Source organism: Vigna umbellata, chromosome 11 (genome assembly GCF_029865625.1).
Source record: "Vigna umbellata cultivar VRB3 chromosome 11, Vumbellata_1.0, whole genome shotgun sequence".
Lineage (NCBI taxonomy): Eukaryota > Viridiplantae > Streptophyta > Magnoliopsida > Fabales > Fabaceae > Vigna > Vigna umbellata.
In genome coordinates this window covers 23,888,789-23,914,224 of record NC_142175.1, presented here as the reverse complement: position 1 = coordinate 23,914,224, position 25,436 = coordinate 23,888,789, and the positions used below count along the sequence as shown (strand labels likewise).

At 34.1% G+C, this 25,436-nt stretch overlaps 1 protein-coding gene and 2 pseudogenes across 2 annotated transcripts; 1 reads left to right on the top strand and 2 right to left on the bottom strand.

Moving 5' to 3' along the window:
- Positions 1-1,212: 1,212 nt before the first annotated feature.
- LOC148191230 (uncharacterized) lies at positions 1,213-3,943 on the bottom strand (annotated as a pseudogene).
- A 3,966-nt stretch (positions 3,944-7,909) lies between these two features.
- On the bottom strand, positions 7,910-10,147 carry LOC148191229 (uncharacterized; annotated as a pseudogene).
- Positions 10,148-15,455: 5,308 nt separating this feature from the next.
- On the top strand, positions 15,456-24,308 carry LOC124827302 (acyl-CoA hydrolase 2-like). 2 transcript variants are annotated; one of them, XM_047300333.2, is made up of 17 exons: positions 15,458-15,741; positions 15,903-15,995; positions 16,429-16,496; positions 17,021-17,102; positions 17,603-17,649; positions 17,785-17,910; positions 18,371-18,448; positions 18,541-18,628; positions 19,931-20,043; positions 21,772-21,834; positions 21,918-21,973; positions 22,544-22,648; positions 22,822-22,878; positions 23,301-23,402; positions 23,550-23,598; positions 23,956-24,024; positions 24,114-24,308. In XM_047300333.2, exons 1-17 carry the CDS (start codon positions 15,726-15,728, stop codon positions 24,189-24,191), a joined length of 1,290 nt encoding a protein of 429 aa, XP_047156289.1. In that variant the 5' UTR covers positions 15,458-15,725; the 3' UTR covers positions 24,192-24,308. The 2 variants fall into 2 exon arrangements, with proteins under 2 accessions (XP_087958582.1, XP_047156289.1); XM_088102456.1 differs by lacking the exons at positions 17,603-17,649; positions 17,785-17,910 and having other exon boundaries at positions 15,456-15,741; positions 18,375-18,448.
- Positions 24,309-25,436: the final 1,128 nt, after the last annotated feature.

Genomic DNA, 25,436 nt, shown 5'->3' with positions numbered 1-25,436 from the left:
ACACTTTCTTCAATTTTTCACCATCTACAATCTTAATATATCTTATCATATTAGTGAAGTTAGGATTTTTTTTTTTTTTAATTAATGAGTCAAGGTGCTTAGTATCATCATTAAAGACGTAGTATTGTTCCAAATATCCAGCATAACACCATGAAAAGGTTACATATCATAGTTATGCCACAATATATATCATAAAAGATACTATAATATATGTTATATATATATATATATATATATATATATATATATATATATATATATATATATATATATATATATATATACTCATATAAGTGTGTGATGATGCATATCATTTATTAATTATATTTGTTAACATATATATAATTAATCGCATACATCAACACCATAGTTACTTGTTGCTTGAACAACCTTGTCAATATTAACTAGAAAATGTTATTGTTTAAATGATCTTGTATTGCTTGAGCAAATACTCTTGAAAGTATAATTAAAACTTCGTTACTTGAATACCAATTTCCATGAATGTTTGAGTGATATCCACATGTTGGATTTCTTCGAGTTTTAGAACCTTAACTCATCATTTATCTAACATTGGAGAGACAAAATAATCATTGTTTGAGGATCTTACCATGATTTGCATGATTTTAGGAAATCCATAATCCATACACAAGTACTACAAATCACGATCAATATAGCATTTGAGTGACAATTTTTTTTTAGGAAAGAGAGTTGAGTCAACCTCTCTCTTTTAAATTATAAGCTCTTGCATGAAACTAACCATTATATCGTTTATGAGTTGTTCCTCGAGTGATAGTCAATAATAAGTATAATCATTACACATCATTTATATTTTTCTTAAGCAATGAATTACCGTTTAACTAATACTCGATCCAAGAGCACAAAATTCTAGTATAAAGAAAAATCAATCCCAAAACATTCATTCAATTTATACCTTAATAGTTCAGAAACTCGAATTTTAATATTAGCATGCTTCCAAATTCATCTTTAACAAATATATGATTTCTAATATCATAAACAAAATATATATTAAAGATATATTTTTAAAATCATACATATTTATTATTCATGTATACATACGATAATCCAAATACGAGTAAGTTCACACACATACACATTACACACACTAAACATATATAAATATTGTTGAATATAGTAAAAACTATGTATGAGATTAATCTCCCTTGTATTGAATATACACATAGAGTCCTCTATTTATAATAGAAGAATATATGGGTTAAGTCCAAAATACAAATAAGCCACAAGACGAGCTTTGAGACGGTCAATAGTTCCATCAGGACCAACTTTGATAACAAAAACCCACCTGGAACCAACAACAAATTTTATAGACGGGAATGGGACAAGCTCCCAAGTCCCAATATTCTGAAGAGCACTTAGTTCATCTAGTATGGTCTGCGCCAACCAGCATGGGCTAAGGCATCGATAATAGATTTAGAGATGGTCACAAAAGAAATAAACGAAAGGTGGGTATAAAAAGGTGAAGACAATTTATGATAACTTAAAGCAATATAAGGTGGAGAGGGATTACGAGTAAAACGTATACCTTTTTGGAGAGAAATTGGAACGCTAGACTCAGTTGTCAGAGTCAAAGGAGACAAGGTAGTTAACACTTGAATTGAGTCACTTAGTGGTTGTTGAGAAACACCTGGTGAACTTGGCATAATTGGAGGAGCACAAACAACAAGAATATTGATAGTATTAGAAGGAGACATATCAGAAGAAGAATATTGTTAAAATAAAAGGAAAACTCATCGAATGTGACATTTGCAGATATAAAATAGCGATTAATAGAAGGAGAAAAACACTTATATCCTTTCTTTGATTTAGTAAAGCCTAAAAAAATACATTTATGTGATGAGGAGCTAAGTTATCAAGACCAGGACTAAAATTATGAACAAAACATGTAGACCCAAAAACTTTTAGAGGTAAGGGGTGAAGGGGTTCATGAGGGAATAAGATAGAATGAGATATTTTATTATCTAAAACAAAAAAAGGGCATGCGATTAATGAGATAACATGTAGTAAGAATAGCATCATCCCAAAAATATTGAGGAATGTTATCATGAATTAAAAGAGCATGCATTATTTCAATAAGATGTTTATTTTTGCGCTTAGCCACCCCATTTTGTTGAGGTGTATAAGCACATGAAGTTTGATGGGGGAATATCATGAGAAGTCATAAATATTTGAAAAGAATGAGAAAGGTATTCATGACCATTGTCACTGCGCAAACTTTGAATAGAAACACGAAGCTGAGTTTTAATTTCATTATAAAAGGTTTGAAAAAGATACAATAAATAAGAACGTTTTTTCATTAAAAATAACACATCTAGAATAATAATCAATAAAAGTAACAAAATATTGAAAACCTAAATTAGACTTAAAACACGACTAGGTCCCCAAATGTCAGAATGAAGTAAGGCAAAAGGGGACGAAACACGTTGTGAGACATTATGAGGAAAGGAACTACATATATGTTTTCTTAATTGACACGACTTACATACCAAATTGGACAACTTGGATAAGCTAGGAACAAGCTGTTGCTTTTTGGTAAAACTGAGTTGACCTAACTCAGCATGAAGAAGAGATGGAGACTCCATAACTACGCCAATATGTGTATAGGGTCGAAGATGATAAAGACCATGAGACTCATATTCGGTGCTAATTACCTGTCTCGATCTCCGGTCCTCTAAACAAACAAATCTTTGTTAAAAGAAATATTACAATCAAGAGAACGAGTTAGACTATTAACGGTAATAAGTTAAAAGAAGACCTAAGGACATAAAGACCATTATCGATGGATAAAAACGAAAAAATATTAACAGTTCAACATCATGAGCTAAAACTCTAGATCCATTAGCCCTTGTAACAGAAGGTAAATGATTCGAAAAGGATAAAGAGGAAAACAAAGATTTGTTACAAGTAATGTGATGTGTGGCTCCTGAGTCAAGAACCCAAGAGCCAAGAGAAGAAGATGAAGTCAGGCCAACAAAAGATGTACCTGTGTGTGCTACAGATCCATTGGAACTAGAAGGTTATTGATCCTTATACCATTTAAGAAATTTACTGAAAATAAAAGAGTCATCGATAATATTAGATGAAGGAGGATCCCTAGTAGGTGATTGTGAGGGGGGAGCAGTCTGAACAATAGCAACATATCTAAGAGGGCAACCATGTAATACATAACACTTGTCAATCGTGTGGCCTAGCTTGCCACAATGGTTACACTTAAGACGTCTTTTTCCCGATTTGCGAGAGTGATTGTGATCATGATGTTGAGATGCCAACATAGAGGAAACATGTGTATCATTGATGAGTTTACTAGGTACACACAAAAGAGTGAAACAAATAGAAGTCAAAGTAGGAACAACAGGTGAACCCAAAATCTGATCACGAATATGAGAATACTCATCAGCAAGGTCGTGCAATGCTAGTAGCATGAAGAACTTTGACCGTTGATTTGTTTCTTCGGCAAGAGTAGAGGCAGAAGGCAATAATTCATTAAATTCATGAAAAAGAGCAAGAATTTTAGCCATGTAATCACTCATAGAGTCCTATTGTCGAGGAGCAACAACATTGAGAAGATCATGACAAACACCATAAAGACGTTGAGTAACATTGGTGTATAATAATTTGGCGTGTTCCAAGATTTCAAAACATATTTCGTAGGAACGAAAAATTTATTTTAAAGAGGAATGAAGGGTACCTTGAGAATAATGAATAATTGAGCATCAATTTTCAACTAATGGGTAACTGTAGCTGAATCAATAGTTGCCACGTTCTGAGTAATATGATCAAGATACCCGTGACTCTTAAGCCAAAGAGTAACGTTTGATGCCCAAGTCGCATAATTAGTACCATCTAACATTTCAATAGATAAATGCACATTGACATAGTTAGTATATATGGACGAGTCAAAAGCCATGAAAAAGCAAGAGAGTAAAAACCTATAACTCAAAAGAGGCACAATCAACACAACTAGGCCAGATCTAGATAAGGGAGGTCGTGATGAGTCCAACAAAGGTGGTCGGTGCCGGAGACAACGACACACATACTGTCACGAGCGACTAGAAAGTATAATAGAAGTAAACTGTGATCGGTGCATGAGAGCGTGTCTAGACTCCGATGGTAGCAATCTTGACAACATTATGGTTGCTTCGCCAAGACGAGAAAAATTGTAGTCACTAGTTGAAACTAATGCTCTAGTGACGATGACAACAACGACGACCACTCTAACAGTGGCGACAACAACTCTAATGACGACGACAATTGTAGTGGGTAGGGCCAACGAATAAGGAACCTTAGGCTTTAGATACCATGTTGAATATAGTAAAATCACTAGTGCAGAAAGGGCTTTAGACGTCCGTTCTTTTGGCCTTTTGACGTCCGACCTACCCCCGACGTCTTTGTGGGTGACGTTACTCATACGTCGGGGGTAGACAACGAACGTGTATATAGACGTCCGATGTGTCAGCCCCGACGCCTCTGTAGACTTCCGGCGCCTCCCTCCCCGGACGTCTCCTTAGACGTTAGGCGCCTCCCCCCCGACGCCTCTGTAGACATCCGGCACCTCCTCCCCCCGACGTCTACACAGACGTCCCAGGTGTATCCTCCGACGACCATATGCCTGAATGGTTTTGTGCTAGGGTTGGCATTGGACGTTGGGTTGTGCACTGGCGGACGTTTATAGACGTCGGACAGTGCACTAACAGACGTCTACTGGGCGTTTTTTTTTAAAATTAATTTATTTTTGCAATAAAACCACACCTGAAAAGCGAAAATTGTCCCAGAACAATTTTGCAATAATATATATATGCGTTTCATATAAACAAAGTTCTACTTAATGTAAAATATAATCCACTACCAAAACTATCAAGATAAAACTTAAACTAAAACTAAGCAATGTTCAACAACAAATAAAACTATTCCTAACTCTATCTTTGCAGAAGATAAGCGGTCCACTCCTGCCTTATCTGCCTAATTGTGTCCTCTGGTATAGGAGATGTACTCTTGAAGCGCTGCAAAATTCAAGAAAGATTCATTATGGTTTCATATATGTTTGAAGATGAATTTGATTTGTAATGTATTCAAGGTATACATCATTACCTCATTCCAGTCATCTGTAATGACAACTCGAATGATGGTCTTAATCCAACACATCACATAGAAGCCACATTCCCATGAATCTAGCTGCTGGTTACACTAAAATGACAAACTAAATAGTTAAGAATTTAGATCATTCAATAACATAGAAAATGAATTAGAACTATAAATGACTTACAACCTTTGGATACAAAATTTGAACCAGTTGACCACGAGATTTACCAATAACTCTGTACAGATTGAAAACACAAAGTATAATTAATATGACTATATTTATCGTAAAAGTTGAAGGTAAACATCAAATTCAAAGTCATTTTTGGAGAAACACTTACCCTTGAAGCATGGTTCTCAAGTCATTTTTCATCCTCCTGTGCAACGAATAAAACCATATAATTTTACATTATTTGGGAATGATGACCATCAGCTGCCAGTGCGACCTATCACGAAGGACAAATAGTTATTTAACTAATTAAGGAAACTATAATAATGAATTGACCACATATAACAACACCTACCCCTCAATGTATGGCACAAGGTATACGTCTCTTTTTGACTCATCCATCCATGTTTGCAAATAATGTTGTCTGTTTTGAAGTGTGTTACCAAACGGTTGAATGGTCTGAGGTTCAACAAATCCGTACATGGAAGACCGACCTTGGTCTACAACGATTGTGTCCATGTACCTAAAACAACAAAGCTAAGTTGTTAGAAACTATAACAATGTAAATAAAAGTAATATGAAAGACCAAATTGACTATCTTACATGCACCACAGCTGAATGATGGAAATATTCAACATCCTGTCTCCCCCAATCACCTCCAATGCATCAGAAAATGTGATATAAACTGGCACATGTGGGGGAAGACCAAATACTCTCAAATCCCAGTATAGTTCTAATGATGTTTTCTTCAATCTGGGTAATTTTGTCATTAGCTTTGGTAGAGGATCATCCTCCGCTTCAGTCATCTCATCATCTTCATGTATGACTGTATCATGAATTGGCTGCTTCTAAGGACGTGTGAACTGAAGATAAGAATTTACGTCAAAGAGTTATCAACAATTATTTGAAGAATAAACATAGAAATACTAAGGAAAAAGACATTATATCTGTGGAGTAGCAATGTGTGACATGATCAATGCTCTAGGCCAGGCAATAAATGATCCTATGGCCTCCCCCACAAAGTTAATTTCTGGAGTGGGTACAGGCACCTGAGCCTGGGGATCCCGAACCTCGTCAATGGTCACACGCACGTGCTGGGGTAATATGGCAACACCATGAATAGTCTGCCCTCCCTCAAGCACTCGTCCGATAGCCACAATGCGTGGGGGATCCCCATCAACCAACAGCTCATATTGACCGCTATATTGAGTGGGGTCTACAGCAGAGCATGATCCTATAATGCTGACACGAGGTGGTGTGGGAGTTTTAGCGGCCCCCATGTTGCCTTGCGTCATGGAATGCAGCTTTTCTTCAAGCGCTCTTTGTATTTCTTTTTGTTCTTGTAGCTACTCCATGAATCGTTGCTTCATTGATCTCATGATTTGGTTGAGTCTTTCCTCCCACTGAAGATCCATCTGCCTCAGTGTCTCCTGACTCATTAATGGGGGAGTTTTCTATGTAGGGCCAAAGTAGTCACGAAGACCAATCGCCCCAGGAACTCCACGTACACGTCCTGGGTGCTCGGGCCTTCCAATGGCCGTTGTTAGAATGTCGTCCCTACCTTGGCCAGCAAATGTGCCCTGAGTCTGCTGCTCAACCAACTTATCCTGCACATAAAAAAACCAAGTTACTTAGAAGACATGTTGTGATAGATACACAATCAAAGAACTGCTTATAATTTGAACTTACAATTCTTTGTGAGATCAAGGCAGCTGAGGAAGATGTCATGTTCCCATCAAATTTAGTCCGAGCAGCCTTCCACAGCTCGTACCTAGCAGGTGCAGGTGCTAGGTTCGACGACTCAAGTCCCAAGGCATCCGCTCTAGGCTTTCTCAGTTTCTTCTCCAATTTTGCATAACCACCTCGTGATAACAAGTGGGGTGCATCGTTTAGCCTTTGTCTTTCTTGGGCGGCTAACCTTTTACTCTGTGAAACCATGTATATAAATAAGTGTAAAATCATAAAATCTCAATGAAAGACGATGTTAAGAAACATACCTTCCATTCCTCAGACTTTCTAGATGCACGAAACTGCATCCAATCCTCCTTTGTGAATGTATATTGCTGAAAAGGATTTTCATGTTGCCTGTCTCCAAAGGCATATAGTCGTGTCAGCCTTGTCTTGAAATCCCTCCATCTTATCGCTACATGCGATAACACTTTCTTCCTAATTTGTATTGTGTTTGGAATATCAAAATGTTGCTGTTTAAAACAAAAAACATGTTATTCCAAAAGAAAACATAAAAGATAAGTATATCACAAATTGCATGAAGTATAAACATACCTGAATATCTTGCCATAAGAGGTTCTTGTCGACCTTTGGAACGTCATCCCAACATGCATGAAGGATAGAGACATGACTTTTTGCTAACTTACCCAGATAACTCCTAAACCTATCAGCATTTGGCCCTGATGGATGACCTGATCTGGGGTCGATGTCAACATGTCTCCTCTGACCATCCACGCGTCCGGATGTCACATCTGCCACTCGGGTGACGCCTCGTCCACGTCTGGTCTTTCCCGATCCTGAGTCTGAGGCCGACATACCTGAAAAATTATACAAGGTTAGTAATCATTCAATTATGATGAACATACATATAAAGTCAATAAAAAACAAAATATCAACCTATTAATTAATTGTTTTTTCCCAAATGCCTTCGTTGTGATCACTACGAATTGCCTGCATGACATCGACAACGTCATCAACTGGGTCTTCAGTGGGTCTAGATGCAACAGATGTTGTCTCAAGTATTTCAAGAGAATCGTCATCATCATGTCCATGCATGTTTTTTCCTTCTAAAACCACTGACCATTTTTTATTCGCTGGATCATTTACGTAGAATATTTGTCTTGCTTGACTAGCCATGATAAATGGTTCATCAGTGTAATTCATCTTGTTCAAGTCTACCAATGTGAAACCAAGGTTATCTGTCATGACACCATAATTTATATCAACCCATTTACACTTGAAAACTGGGACTCTAAAAGCGACGTAATGAACTTCTCATATTTCTTGTATTATTCCAAAATAACTGATGGATGCTGTGATTGGATTTTTGTCTTTAGAACTAGCAAAGTGCACAGCCTCAGCTTGTAGTGTGACGCCACTATTTTGAACTCTACTTTTGTCATCTTATACCTTTGTCTGAAAAGAAATATTGTTTATATAGTACCCACCATATGTAATGACATTTGTGTTCGGTCCACGAGATAACCTCAATAAAGTTTCAGAAACATGTGGAGTCGCATAAATCTTTTTCTTAAACCATTGCAAGAAGGTTTTCAAATGTTCATTAAGATGCCATTTTTCACTCATTTTTGGGTTTGCTGCCTTTATTTCATTAACGTGGTCAGAAATGTAAGGAATCACATCAACAGTGTTGTTTAAGACGTACAAATGAGCTTGGTCAATTTCTTTTCTGCTAACACTTTGAATTCTCACACCTCGAACACCCTTACCTTCACATTTTCCTTCATGTCTGCTCTTGGGAAGACCGGCGGGTTCACAAGATGGCATATAACTTGAACAAAATTCAATGGCTTCTTCTGCAACGTATCGCTCTATGATTGAAGCTTCTGGTCTATACTGATTCTTGACATATCCCTTTAAGATCTTCATGTATCTTTCAACTGGGTACATCCACCTTAAGAAGACCGGCCCACATATTCGAATTTCTCTGACTAGATGAACAATCAAATGTACCATGATGTCAAAAAAGGAAGGTGGAAAATACATCTCCAATTGACATAGTAGTCTTATTCCCTCATTTTCATATTCATCTAAACCTCGAGGGTCAACAACTTTCTTGCAAATGGCATTAAAGAAAAAACTCAGACGTGTCAGAATACCCCTAACAGAAGGAGGTAATATGCCTTGAATAACAACAGGTAACAATTGTTGCATCAATACATGACAACCGTGTGACTTTAAACCAACTAGCTTTAAGTCTTGCATAGACACAAGGTTACTAATATTTGAAGAATAACCTTGCGGAACCTTCACACTTCTTAAACAGTTACAAAAACTTTGTTTTTCTTTTTTGGAAAGTGTGTGACAGGCTGGGGGCAGATAGGTGCGTCTTCCTATTATCTGTGGATGTAACTCAGATCGGATTCCCATGTCAGCCAAATCTTGTCTTGCTTTTATTCCGTCTTTGCTCTTCCCTTTGACGTTTAATAAAGTTCCGATGACACTGTCACAAACATTTTTTTCAACGTGCATCACATCAATACAATGTCTAACATCAAGTTCACACCAATATGGAAGCTTAAAAAATATTGATCGTTTCTTCCAAATGTTCTTTGCAGAGGTACTTTTATGATGTTTTCCAAACACAATGTCAATGTTTTTGACTTCGTTGTACACCTCTTCACCATTCCGGGGTCTGTACACAACCTCATCCTCAGCACTTCCATTAAATGTTTTTTTCAATCTGCGATAAGGGTGATTATGAGGAAGAAATTTTCGATGTCTTGTATATACCGTCTTTTGACCATGCTTTAACTGAAGGTTACTAGTGTTTTCTTCACATATGGGACATGCAAAATGACCTTTAGCACTCTAACCGCTCAAGTTTCCATACGCTGGGAAATCATTTATAGTGCAAAACAACACTGCACGCAAACGGAACTGTTCCTAAACATCTGAATCAAACACGTCGACCCCTTCTTCCCACAACAATTTCAAATCATCAATTAAAGGTGCTAAGTACACATCAATGTCATTTCCAGGTTGTCTAGGACCCGATATCATCATGGACAACATCACATATTTTCTCTTCATGCACAACAAAGGAGAAAGATTGTAAATCATCAACATAACTGGCCACGAACTGTGTTTGCTACTTAAGTTTCCATAAGGATTCATACCATTAGTTGCAAGTGCAATCCTTAAGTTTCTTGGATCTGCACCAAATTCAGGGAATTTGCCATCAATCTTTTTTCATTGTGGTGAATCAGCAGGGTGTCGAAGAAGATTATCGCACTTTCTTTCGTCAGAGTGCCATTTAAGGTTCTTTGCATCTTCTTTAATAGAACATACGTTTGAACCTAAGTATTATAGGCAAATACCACATCACCTTAGCAGGTGCACCATCATTACCTTCATTACGAGTGACTCTGTTAGATTTCTTTTTAAAACGGGATAAACCACATGTTGGACAATACTTTAGCGAAGCAAACTCCTTTGTGTACAAAACACAATCAGTAGGACAAACATGTATCTTTTGATATTCCAGACCCATTGGACATAAAAAAAATTTTGCCTCGTAATTACGAATAGGTAGAGTATTATTTTCTGGAAGCATCTCCTTCAACAACTCCAACAACTCGGTGAAACTTTTATCGGTCCATCCATTCCTTGCTTTTAAACTAAACAACTTTAAAGTTGAAGACAAACATGTAAAGTTCGAGCATCCTGGGAATAACGATTGCTCTGAATCATTAATAAGAGAATCATACAAATTAGCTCTTCCAAAATTATCTTCACCCACATCACATATCATGTCCTCTAAATGGTCACTCATCCATTCTTCCACATAATCCGTTCCTCGTGACGTGGTAGGCTGGTCCAGTACTTCTCCATGCCAAGTCCAAACGGTATAAGTCCTCATAATGTCGTACATGGTGGTCACGCACATTGCCTAAGTCTTGCCGTATTTGATTAAGACAACGAACACAAGGACAAAAATATGTCCCGTTGACAGACTTAGCATTTTGTTCAACGTATTGCAAGAACTTCAAAACACCCTTATCATATTCTTCACTGATGCGACATTCATTCATCCAGCTTCGATCCATACTATGTTCGTAAAATCATCAGTTGAAGTTTTTTAACTCTCACAAGGTTAGGCCCTACCCATTCAAAAAAATTAATTTTCATAATTTGCTAAGACACGTGCATTGAAGTCTACATCATAAAATTGATAAGATTTCGGCAGCATTTCGCATTGGTCTCTGAAATACACGAAATGAGAGTAGTCAACGATGACCACAATCAAATATGCATCCGGAGAACAACACAAATACTGAACCGAAATTTTATCAATCTTATCCATAAACTCCAATTGACATGTTATTGCAAATTATGAAAATTAATTTTCTCAAACTGTCCAATCGGACAATTCAAAATTTAACACAAACGATTAAAAGATTAATCGTTTGTGTTAAATTTCAAACGGGAACTAAGTGTCACTCAATGATTTGATACTTATATACTAACATACCACAATTATAATAACACAACTAATACATGCATAATCAAAAGCCAATAAGACATGCATACCTTAGAGTAAAAAACATGCATACAAAAAACCTTTATCAACGAACAAGCTAACCTGAAAAGTAGATTCCAAATGAAAGGGAGGGAAATCGAGGAGGGAACGACCTAAAACGTATCCCAAAAACAGTCAAAGAAGCCGCTCAAGAACACGCAAGAGACTGCACCAAAACGCACCGAAAACGATTTTTAATCGGTTCAAATCAAAGATATTTCATCACAGGGCAATGTAATCGGATTGAAAGTAAATTTAAACGGTCCAAAAGAGAGAAAACGCACCTGGAAAAGCAATGCCGTAGAGAGAGTTCGCGGGGAAGACGATGAACAGTGAGCGCAATTGCTCGCGGGTTCGCGTTTTAGTATTAATACTATTTGACGTCCGGTACTCTTGGGCCTCGACATTTATAATATTATAGACGTCGGGGACATCACTAATATGACGTCTTTGGGGATTTAAAATTGATATTCGCGGGGGGTTTTAGACGTCCGTGGAAGGGGCCCGGACGTCTATAATATTATAGACGTCCGTCCCTCCCAGGACGGACGTCTAAGAGGCTGAAAAAATGAACGTCTATAATATTATAGACGTTCGGCCCCCTCCACAACGGACGTTTAAGGGGCTGAAGACAATTAATTCTTCAACCACCCTGTCAGCACCCTAAACGTCCGTTGGGGAGGGGGCCGGACGTCTATAGGGGAGGGGGCTGGACGTCTATAATATTATAGACGTCCGTCCCCCTCCCCAACGGACGTTTAATGGGCTGACAGGGGAGTTGAAGAGGTGATTGTTCCAGCCTCTTAGACGTCCGGGCCCCTCCCACGGACGTCTATAATATTATAGACGTCCGGCCCCCTCCACCACAGACGTTTAGGGGGCTGACAGGGGGTTGAAGAGGTGATTGTTCCAGCCTCTTAGACGTCCGGGTCCCTCCCACGGACGTCTATAATATTATAGACGTCCGTTCCCCCCCCCCACAACGGATGTCTAGAGTTTCACTTATTTACGAATATGCCACCGGTCAATTATTTACGTTGGAGCTTTTGTGGGCGGACGTCTATGGGAGACGTTAAAAGCCAATTCTGCACTAGTGAATCTATGTATGAGATTAATCTCTCTTATATTGAATATACACATAAGGTCCTTTATTTATAATAGAAGAAATATGGACTAAGTCAAAAATATGAATAAAAAATAATAACAAACTAATTAAAGATAAAAAATAAAGATAATATATTAAAAACCAAACAAACCCTACGTCAACATTATTTTAATTTGTCACTATATTTTAATTTCTTTTGTTTTCAAATTTGTACAAAACAATGGAAACAATTGCTTAATGTCTTTTATATCTCATGTTCAAATGTTCACAATCAAGATCTTGTACTTAAAATTATACTACTAAGTATGATGTATACCTAAAATAAAACAAATTGTTTATAAAATAAATATTTAATTATAATTTTAATCCTTATATTTTACAAAATTCACAATTTAATTTTTTTTCCACAACTTTTGTATTTTAATTTTTTACTCAATTCTAATATCTTCTATAATTAAAAAATGTAATAAATATATAATTTTTTAACTTCAGTTAGTTTTTGATTTTTTGATTTGTAAGTAAAGTTAAATATGTTTTTAATATATAAATTTTAATGTAAAATTGAAATTCATTTTTATTTACAATTTTGAACTCTTTTAAATTTGGTTTAATTGCTTGCATTGTCCCTAGTTTGGCTGCAACGTGTCAAAGTAGTCCATCTTTTTAAAAAAATTTCAATTACGTACAAACTTGGTTTAAAAGTGTAAATTTCGTCCAAACGTATGTAAAATTTGCTTCAATCAAGTCCCTTCCGTTAAATTCACCAAAACGGACGTTAATTTTTTAGTTCTCTCTCCTCTGCTCCTCTGCTTCTCTGCTCTGCTCCTCTGGACATTATAAAATAATATAATGATAATATAAAATATAAAATAATACATTAAGCAATTATTAGAAAATTTGAAAATATTATGCATATATATTAAATGAAAAAAACAGTATACGTGGACTAAGTTATACAGAACTTCTGCACAGAGTAATGATTGTGGATGAAACTCTCATTTCTCATATATTTATACTTGGTTTTAGTTTATCTTACAAAAACATGAAAACTAAATCTAAACAAAAAGTATTCTTTTCACACCCATTTTCTGCTTCATTCGATAATTGCTTTTCGTAGTAAAATATTATATTAAAATAATAACAATAAATATAATTAAAATATTATAATTCGTAGTAAAATATTATCTAAAAATCAAATAATTCATTTTTCTGTTCTTTAACTAAAAAGGTATTTACAAAATTATTTATTTTGGTATAATATTGGTTGAACTGTTTCTACATATTTTCATTTTCTTTAAAAAAGAATTATACGTTTTGTGTTAATTATATATATATATAATTTATCGTCATTAAAAGTATATTAAAAATATATATAAGATAATAGGATAAATCATATATATTTAAAATAATTTATTAATTAATTTATTTACTAAAATAGTTTTAAGATAATAAAATATAAGATAGATATTTATATTTGAGATTAATAAAATTATTTTACTTTAAAATACACACATATTTTAATTAATAGATACTGTATAACTTTAATTTTTTCTTTCAATTAACAGGCACAATTCTCTATTAATAAATCATATGTAGCATATTGGTAAAAAAAAAGTGGAATAATAATTTAGATAAAATCATTTAGGCCTTGTTCACTTGAGTGGATTTGAGGGAGAGTAATTGAGGGAATTTGAGAGAATTTGAAAATAAATATTTTTGTCGTTTATTTGAGTCAATTTGGAGGTAAGTGAGAATGAAATTTGAAAGTAAAGTTTGTGAGAATTAGTGTAGGATTTGATTGACGTGACAGATTAAAAAAATTTACTTCAAAATCCAATCTCATTTACTTCCAAATTCACTCAAATAATCAACAAAAAATTTTATTTACTAATCCTCTCAAATCCTCTCAATTACTCTCCCTCAAATTCACTCAAGTGAACAAGGCCTTAGTTACATCATGATCATGATTTAATTTATGTAAATATTAAATATAAGTGAAAAACATTTTACTAAAGGAACAGCAGAGCATAGCAGCAGAGCAGTAGAGCAGAGAAGCAGAGGAGAGAGAAAAAAAAATTAACGTCCGTTTATGGGATTTAACGGAAGGGACTTGATTGAAGCAAATTTTACATACGTTTGGACAAAATTGACACTTTTAAACCAAGTTTGGACGTAATTGAAACTTTTTTAAAAAGATGGACTAACTTGACACGTTGCAGCCAAACTGTGGACAATGCAAGCAATTAAACCTTTAAATTTTTTAAAATGAATGGATATAATTTTAATTATATTAATTTTCTTAACCTATTAAAATATAAACAATAAAAATAACTTAAATACTAATACAAAACATATGTAAAAAGTTGAATATAATTAGATTAAAATAATTATATCAATTTATTTTTAAAATTTGAAACCTAAATATATTAAAGTTTTTAAAAAAGACTGAATTTTAATTTTATGTTAGAATTCAATAACTACAAACATATTTAATAAAAAAAAATTCACATATTATATGTTTTCCTGATACCACTGTGTTTCAAAGAATTAAAATTAAGGAATTACAATTATAAAAAGTTGTGAATTTATAAAATATAGAAATAAAATTTTAGAAAAAGAAAAATAGAAAGGAAAACATAGTGCACCTAAACAGCACGTGCATAAAATAACTGCTGGACAAATTGCCACGACTTCTTGGATTTGGATATTGAAAATAGTGAGAGAAAAAAAGAAGAAAACGAAAGAAAGAATAATAAAACTCTTCAATCAGTGGAGGGGATATCTGATGTGGGCCCCCGCCTCGTAAAGTAATGCACCCGCCGACCAATTTTTCAGGTTGACGCCGTAATTCAGCGCTCGGTTGGAGCACTTCATTTTCACTATGCCCATCGTGCAATGCTATTGGCTAAAATCCCACGCATCCATGATTAAGCCCGCACCGCAGCACACTGGATTCCACACCGTCCTCTACACTATATATACCGTGCACAATTTGTCAATGTACACCCATTCACGTGCTAAACGCTTAAGCCGAATAAACACAATTGAATTTGAATCTCTCCGCGAAAATGGAGAAGGAGAAAGGTGAGTTCCAATGAGAAATCATAAAATGCCTTTTCTCATTCTTTTTCTCTCTAAGTAATCAAAACATCATGACGATGATGACTATTTTAGGGGCTGAATTTTTTGTTTGCGATTATGTAGTTCGTTTCTATTTTGAAGCTTTTGGATTTTTTTATTTACAGCGTTTGAGTTTCTCGGACGCGTTCCTCTTCTGCAGAGGCTTCCGAGCTCGTCTGTGAGGAAGATATCTCAACTTGTGGATGTCAAAAGCTGCGGTAATTTTTCCGTTTTCTTAAGGATTGCATTATTGTTTGTAAATTGCGGCTGCACTAGTAATCATATTGTGATAACTAATTAGCGTTACGATAACTAGTAGTGATACATGAAAATGCAGTAAAGTGGCTAGGTTATTGCCTAATTGATAGTGATTGCGGTAACCTGCAAATCTGCAATGCTACATAATTGTAATTGTGGACACTGATTTAAGGCCGTGAAATTGAAATTTGTGTCATTACTTATTTTAAAATATGTTCGGAGAATCGTTCTTAAATTTGTCGTTAGGATGTTATCCTATTCATCCTATGGGAGTTAGTGAAGTCCTTACTTCTCGTAAAAAATATATGGTACTTCATATTCAGTATTTGTAAACATTGATTAGAAGATGCGTTCACTATTATTTTCAATTTTTGTTGATGGATTCTTGTGTAGAGCCGGGAGAGTATGTTGTTCGAGAGGGTGAACATGGAGATGGCGTGTACTTCATATTGGATGGAGAGGTATGCTTATATATTTATGTTATTAGATGTCAGAGAAGCAAAAACTGTCAGTCAGGTTTCATTGGGTTGCCTTGGATTTCTGTAGGTCAGTTTTGATAGGACTCTGCCCCAGTCATGAGGCAAATATGATAATGGCATGTTGAAATTGTCTATTGCCAACCTTATTTGTCCATTGCTCTCGTCTCCAGCTAATTTTTTCTTATTTTCTTAAAATGTTTATCAAAGCTCCAAGTTAAATTTGTTGTGTCCCCCCTTAATTAGCTGTTTCACTCTTCAGCTATGTCGCAAATGTTTAAAACAGGTTACAAAAATGAAAACAAGGTAGCAATTTTGTAATTATTAGTGGAAACGGTAAAGTAAGATCAAACTCTTCACCAAGGTCATAGGGGCTTAGATACTATGTCATGAACTTTACTATCACAATAGCTTAAACTTATAAGTGAAACTGCATAAATGGCTTTATATTTATCAGTAGCATTTCATTTAACAAATTTATCCTGAAAATCCTATTTTATTGCTTGTAGGCTGAAGTTGTTGGATCCGTTAGTGCCAGTGATGAAAATCGCCCCGAGTTCCAGTTGAAAAGATATGACTACTTTGGTTATGGTAGAAAACTTAATTGTTATATCTCAAATTGCACTTTATTGTTAAAGTATTTTCCTTTCATCCCATAGGCTACATACTTGTCTGGTAGTTCTGGCATGATTTGGTTAACCATAATTATTTTCTTCTGCTGCGCTACAAAGTATATAAGTTAAACGCCTAATTGCACTCATTAAAGTTTGACGCTCTAGAAAACATTGATCTTTCTGAGACATTGATGGTTAAAATTAGCAGGAAAAGGATTGACTAGTTTATGGTTGCTATTATTTCTCCAGTCCTTCAATCTGTAATATTATTTCATGATACCACAAATTTGTAGAACTTTGCCAATGTAACTGCTATGTTTCTTTTCCTTTAACCTTTGTCTTTGGGTTAGTTGGATATTCATTTGCCAATTACACCTATTGTCCCGCTCAAGATTCTTGTACATAAGCTTTTGCTTTTGTCTTGAGTTATTTTCTGTAATTAGAAACATGAGAATGGTGTGAACTTGCTAATTTCAGGTTTGTCAAATACAGTTCACCAGGCAGGTGTTGTTGCTTTGTCTAAGGTGCCCTTTTAGTTTTTTGTCCCACTGCTTTCCAATGTCAAAACCTCAGGTTGAGTGTACTAGCAACCACCTGAGATCAATTAAATGAAATAAATTATTCACCCCTGCAGCCACATTTTTATTTTGATGTGGCAGCTGACATGCTTAGTGCTTCCCCACGAGCACTCAACACTGCTGCAGCCAAAATCTATCTGCAGAGCAGAAAATTGCTCTGAGACATGCTCACCTGTGGAGAATATACTGCATGTGGAACCCTTGGAGGTGCTCTCAATGTATATCATTAATTTGATTATTGATTTCTTCTTGTTGAAGTCTTTACATAGTGAGGATTTTATAGAGTGATTATTTTATCTGTGCAAGAAAAATAACTGTATGTTTAACTGCCTGCTTAGTACTCATTTTGACCTTCATAGATCTTTTCACAACTAGTTGATGCATGACCTTCAGAAAAGACATGCTAACATGCAGATAGGTGAAAGATAAAAAATAAAAAAAGAAGACTAGGGAAAGGAAAGATGGTTCAGCAATTTAAATATTGTTGAATATGGATATATGCTTGATTGCTATTGGAAAAGGGTAGGAAAAAATAGACTGATGTGGATATCCTAGTTCTCTATGATGGTAAATTTTTGTATATTCGTGCATATGTATGATGTATCTTTGATGGTATGTATTAATACCCTGGAATTAAGCCCTAAAGCTTCGTTATTGTCTTTGGAAGGTAGATATCTTCCGAGGAATTACCCTTCCAGATGCTCCAAGATTTGGAAAGGTGTTTGGGGGGCAGATGATTGGACAGGTATGATTATCCTTCAAAATTAAGGCATGATATCCATGTCAGTGGTACCACCTTTGATACATATATCAATTACTGAAATATTTAATGCGCAGGCACTGGCTGCAGCATCAAAATCTGTTGACTGTCTAAAGGTTGTTCATAGTTTGCATGCCTATTTTATTCTTTCGGGAGATTTAGAAAGTAAGCATGTTTGATTACTTGACCTGATTTCCCTTTCTATTTGTTTTTCCTTTTCTATTTCTTTTTCCGATGTGTCCTATTATAGGTTCTTAAACTATGAATCTTGAAAGCTATATTTTCTTTTTCTGATTCTGCCCATTAATTTATAATAAATCATTTAAATTCTGGTATAAAGTTAATTTTAATTTAACCATAGAAAAATTCTTTTCTGAAAAACTATTGAAATTCAACTTAGAAGTTGAAAGAGACTAACCCACAAGGATGAGGTTAACGGCAAAGGGTTTAGGTAGTTTGTGTCAGGTCTTAGATTCAGATTTCATTATTGCTTTTATACACAAAAAAGTAGACGTTTGATAGAAGGGCTTCCTGTACACAAATTCACCACCATGACTCCATACATGTTTGAGTTGTTTACCTGATCATTCCATTGCCATTGATACTACTGGTTGGGAATACGAGGAAGGTGTTTGACTTAAGGTTCACCTGGTCGCTTATTGGTCCTAGTGCCACTTTTTGGATACGAGGCGGGTAAAGCACTAAGATTTTTATAAATGGGCCACGAACAAACCACATTCCATCTAAAACCTTAAGACATTAGGTTGCAGATATGACTCAATTTATCCACTTTTCACCAGTGTGAGATTCCATATTCACACTTGGAATCATACAATTAGACCTACTGGTTTGAGATGTCATTCATTGTTCCAACAGATGGCGAAGACTTTTCATTGGATGTTAGAAGCACTTTTCACCAATTTTGTATGGACATTGGACACCACTAAAGCAGCCTGCTATAATAAGCAACGTGTCTGTACTCCTGCATTACAATAGCCCTATGCCTGCCCCTCAAAACATCACATTAAATGATGAATGGTTTTGAGAAATTAGGTGTCACATTAACAGGTCCCACTAAATCTTTGCTGCAATGCCTCAAAGGCTCGCAGTGCTTCTAACATCCAATGAAATTCCTTCCCTTTTTAGGAAATAAATATCACATTAGCCGAACTCCATGCTTTCTTCTAATCTATATATCATGTTACATGAATTGCTTATACTAGGGCTTAGTTGGGAAAATAATTTGTAAGCTAGTTTTCATGTTGACTTTCACAGTTTCTACCAGATACTAGATCGTATATTTTGTCTCTTTTAAGATTAACTTGAGTTAATAGTGTCATATTCTTTATGATTGATTTAATGAAGTCTCATGTGTAAATACCATTATTATCATACACGTACTGCAAATTTATTTCTGTGCTGTAGCTTGTAAACATATTATACACAGTGTAAACTTTTCTTTTACAGTGCCAATTACATATAAAGTTGATCGTATCCGCGATGGGAGGAGCTTTGCTTCAAGGAAAGTAGAAGGAATTCAAAAGGGAGTTACCATATTCACGCTGTTGGCTTCATTTCAAGTAATCTTATATAATTTTTGACTTAGATGAATAATTTTTCTTTTGTAAATTATCTTATTTGTGAATTTCGCCTTATTGTTCTCTCTCTCTCTCTCTCTCTCTCTCTCTTATATTTGTATTTTACTTGTTATATATGTTACATAATCTATCAAACCAAAATTTTGTACTAAATTAGTATTTCTGCAGGTGTATTGCTCATGATAAATGTTTATTTTATATAACGAAATTTATAGTAAGTAAATGCATTTAAAGATATAAGAATTATATTATTGTAATTAAAATTCGTAGCAAATAGATACTTTTCAACATATAAATTATATTTCAAATTAACGATAAACAATTTATATTATGATACACGGTTTTTCTAGCAGTTGATAATTTCTTCTAAAAGATATCCAAATTCAATTTCGAAACAAAAGATGAAAATAATAGATTGATAGAGATATATTAATTAAGAAATTTTTCTAAAATTGTTCTCGTTGAAGAATAGTTGTTAAAACATTTTCATTCAAGATAACTATTCTAATCTAGATAAAGGATAGTTATCTTCTAGCTTAACATTTTAGACTTTACCACTAGGAATTCTTAAGAAGAACATACCATTCAGAAGAACATCTAAGACGTTGTAGCTATATAGGACTACTATCGTTAACTACTGGAGGACTAGATGATTAAACCCAGTGCTGCAGAACAGGGGCGTTCTGGAATTATGGAAATGAAAACGTTTATATTTACTTGGGTTATGGCACGTAGATCATTATATCTAACGCCGTGAAAAAGGACACCATTGCTGATGCATGTGTTACCTGCATTAAAACCACTTTATCACTTGTCTGTTACTATTTTTTTATTTAGTATTTATCTTTAAAGTACTCATATTCTATTTTAAATTACAGAGATACGGACTGAACAAAAGTGAATTTTGGACATCTCGTGACCTCATAGACTAGGTTGAATGGTTAGAACTTAGATACTATTGAGATAACAGGAGTGATTTCTCTTGTATATTGCTAAGCAACTTGTACACTATCTACACACAGTGTGAATCAATCTTTGAAGTTTACGGATTATGATCAAGTTATCTAAGAAAACTATATGACCAAAATATCTAAGATACTAAATAAACGAGGAAACATGGAAATAGAATTACGTTAACATCAGGATAGTATCTCAACAGATATAAAATATCTGTTTATTGGGTCCTTTATGGTTGGTTGCAAGGGAACAGGCCCAAGATCATCTTTCATAAAACAAGAATGTAAAAATAGTGATTTTTAAATTGATAGACTATTGGACTATATTGGTGGTTTCTGGCTATTTGTGACTACAATTTAAACTATGGTGAAAAATATCAAGAATTGATCCAGTACGTGAAACAGGTCGCAGGAATCATTTCCACAGAGGAGGCTACAACATTCTGAAATGTTATGAGTTGTACCTAGGAACATCTGCAAGTTTTCAATATTATGTTGGATATATTTTTTTAAAGGTCAAAATAAGGAAAAAAGAAGTTATTTCAATTACCTAAAATGTAAATTTTATTTTCCATAAGTTTTTTTTGTCTATTTTTAATTTTTTCGAACCAGCAAAACACAGTGTGGCTAATGCATCTTCATGTTGGTTGTGGTCAGCTTAGATGTTCTTTTAACATATAAGCTATTGCTCCACTCAAGGAATTACATTCTGAATTTATAACACATTTATCATTGTTATTTTTCTAATCTGCAGAAGGAAGAATCGGGGATGGTCCACCAGAAAGTAGCTATACCATCTGTGCCATCTCCAGATAAGGCAAGATACAAGGTTATGTATATTAAGATTTTTTGTTACTTTGGATTTCTGATTATTAATATTTTTTATTCTGTTGCTTATAGCTTCTACCAATGGAAGAGCTACGGGAGAGACGTCTTACTGACCCTCGTTTACCAGTGTAAGATTTATTATGAAGAACATGGTTGATGCAATATTGTTCTATATGACTATATTTGTTTTTATTTATCTTCTTTTGTATGTTGATGTGTTTGTTTACTGTAAAATGGTCATGGGATCATATACATGGTTAACTGAACAGCAAGACATCAAGGAAAAGACAACCTCTCCTTTATATTTGCTGATTGAATCATAAGTGTATATTTTGCACTGGATGTATATGTATTTGGTCTTCAGTAGATAATATTGGCTAGATTTCTAATTTTAAGGAACTTATACGGCTAATCTTCTAAAGTCTTATTCAGCTAGAGTTGTTGGACTATCCCTGCTCAGTTTTTTATTGCTTTTTAATAAATTAACTAAATTGCCGCTTTTACATCATGTTACATTTTCAGTTGTCGCAACTGCCAACATTTTCATTGCATATTACGTTAAGCTTTTGAATTCTAGATGCACTATCATCACTGACTTGTAAAGACTTCTATTTTGGCGAAAGGGAGGCGTGATTTTGAACTATGTTGATAGCCTGCATGATGATTTTCTGCATCATAATGACAATTTTCTGCCACAGAACCTACCGGAACAAAGTGGCTACATCTCAATTCATACCCTGGCCCATAGAGATACGATTATGTGAATATGAGTTCTCAACAAATATGACAAAATCTCCCCCCAGGTTAGGCTGATGCTCGGTCTGCAGGTTTTTCCTTACTTTACTTGGCATTTATTTAATGCATAGAAGAAAGATTTGGAAGGGAGCATCACCTCTTTTCTTTTCCAAATCTAACCTTAACGTCTTCTTTTTTAAATGATAGATTTCATTTAAACTTGATTGACTACTGTTTGCAGTTTGAGATACTGGTTTAGAGCAAAGGGAAAACTTTCAGATGATCAAGCCTTGCATAGGTACATTATCTTGTATATTTACTTTAGATGTGTCTGGTTCTCCAATTGTTATAGCAGAATTGGTAATTGAATTATAACTTTAAGTGATTTGCACTAGCCAAAGCTTGTAACTGTTCTTACCCTGTGAGATTGCTGTAATGCATGCAATTCTGGAGCTACTTAAGCAGTTTGAGTCATGCTAAATCTATGTCTTGCTACTGAAATATTCTCCCGATAAAGGATTAGTTGACAGAGTCTGAACAAATGGAAATTGCCAAAAGTTTGTTGTACAAAATGCATATATCTTGAACCTGCATCTCTAAATAATTTGATACTCTTTAGTATACTTAAACAACGCATAATAAAATTTTCCAAAGAAGAATAAAGAATTCAAGAAGTGGTATTTGATTTCTTGCATTTCATTTCTTTTTCATACTTTTCAGGTGCGTGGTGGCATATGCTTCAGATCTAATATTTCTTCAAGTAAGCTTGAATCCCCACCGTGAGAAGGGTTTCAGGACACGTTCTGTTAGTCTGGACCACTCGTAAGTATTTAAAATTCTACTGGTGAGCTAAATAGTTTATTTAACATTAGAAAACGTGGGTCTTGTGCAACAAGTTCTTCAGGTATAAATTTTTCTTTCTTTCTTTTTGCTAAATGTTTTTTTTTATCTTAAATTTTTTTATTCCAGTATGTGGTTTCATCGATCTGTAAAAGCAGATGATTGGGTGCTATTTGCGGTGAGTTTCGTATTAGTTTCACTCTTGTTTCTTATCTTTAATTTTGTGGGAAATTACCGAAAAAGAAATTTCTAAACAATTATTCAGTTCCTGATCAATGACATAAATCGAAATTCAGTAAATTATTATTCATTAATCAGCTGCGGTCATGTTTGGTTTACTATCAAAAACACTTTCAAAATAGTGACACATGTTTCAATATAAAATTTAGAATGACAGTTCAAAATTAATTCTATAATATTTCAGTTCTACTAAAATCTAAATCAAATTGACACTCTAACTTTAAACTGTGAATTTCCTTTTTATTTTGTTCTATTTTTTTATTTGTGTTGATTGTAAACACATTTCGTTGTACAGATTTTTACTCCTACTGCCCACAGTGCACGCGTCTTTGTGACGGGCCAAATGTTCAATCAGAAGGGAGAGGTAAAGCATGATCAGATTATATGAATTCATTTTCCCTCTTTCCTTGTTTATCTTTGTTTTTTACATGTATTACTCTGTTAATCTTGCAGCTTCTTGTATCATTGGTTCAAGAAGGACTAGCCAGGAAAATTAATCAAGGAAATTCAGCCATTAAATCTAAGTTGTGAGCTGCTATACACAGAGTAACATGTATCCATTTTATATTTTTATTTTAAAAAATCTCATGTATCAATAATATCTTAATAAATCAATTATAGATGAAAATTTATATTTTGTTCTAAAAATGTTGCTCTCGTGTAAACTGTACCATGGATTTGGAGATATAAGGATTGCTTTTGTGATCAAAATTGATGAAAAGGAGCGGCGGAATACATTAACAACTAATATTTGTTTGATAGAAAAATTACTATACTGTGGATTTTTTAATACCATATAAAATGTCACTCTAAAAATTCAAATTATATATTCATAAAATTTATATTATATTTATCAATGTCATAATAGACAAATGATTTAAACCACATTAAAAGTATTATTTATCATTAATCCGTGTATTCTAAGTACATTTCACAACTTTGTATAATTAGATGGTACAAAATAGAATGAAAATAGATGCTTGGTGTGTCTTTAGAAAGATGAATTTTGAAAGATAATTTTTTTTAATAAAAAATTTGAAATGTTTTATAGTATATTGTGTTGTTTGTGTACACAATTTTAAAATATAGAAATTTATGAGAAAATTTTGATTATTTAAAATTAATTAATTTCAAATTTGAACTATAAAAAATAATTTAAAATTTTTGTACAGGCAAACTTATAATTTTTTTTGTTAATGTTGGTTGTAGATGTCTAGAAATTTGATGGTGTCTATTTAGGATACCATTTGATGAAGAAAGTTGTAAAATTATAAAATAATATGTGAGGAGATAATAAAAACTGTAGATACTTAATAAAAGTGAATAAATTTTTTTAATATGATGAAATTTTTTTATTAAGATCTCAAGTAAATATATAAAGTTATGATAAATTTAAAACTGAATTATTTATCTAAATACATTATTTAAAAGGTAAAATATTTTAAATAAAATAATTTAAAATTTATGTAATAAAATTTATTCAAAATTATGATTTTGTTTGGTCTTAAAGGAGAATATGAACAGGAGAATAACCTTGTTGTCCGTGTTTTGATAGACTCTTACAATAAAACTCTTATGCTTTGTTCGCATGAATAGATTACACTGTTTATGTGAAATTACGAGTGATGAAATGCTTTCGCTGTCCTGTTCGCTTCAGAGATGAGGAAGAATGAACGACGACAAATTTGAGGGATTCTTCGAATTTTGGTCACCCACATTGGGGAAGAGATTTACGCAGATTGTAATTAAAAAGTCATGTGAGCCCTACACCAATTT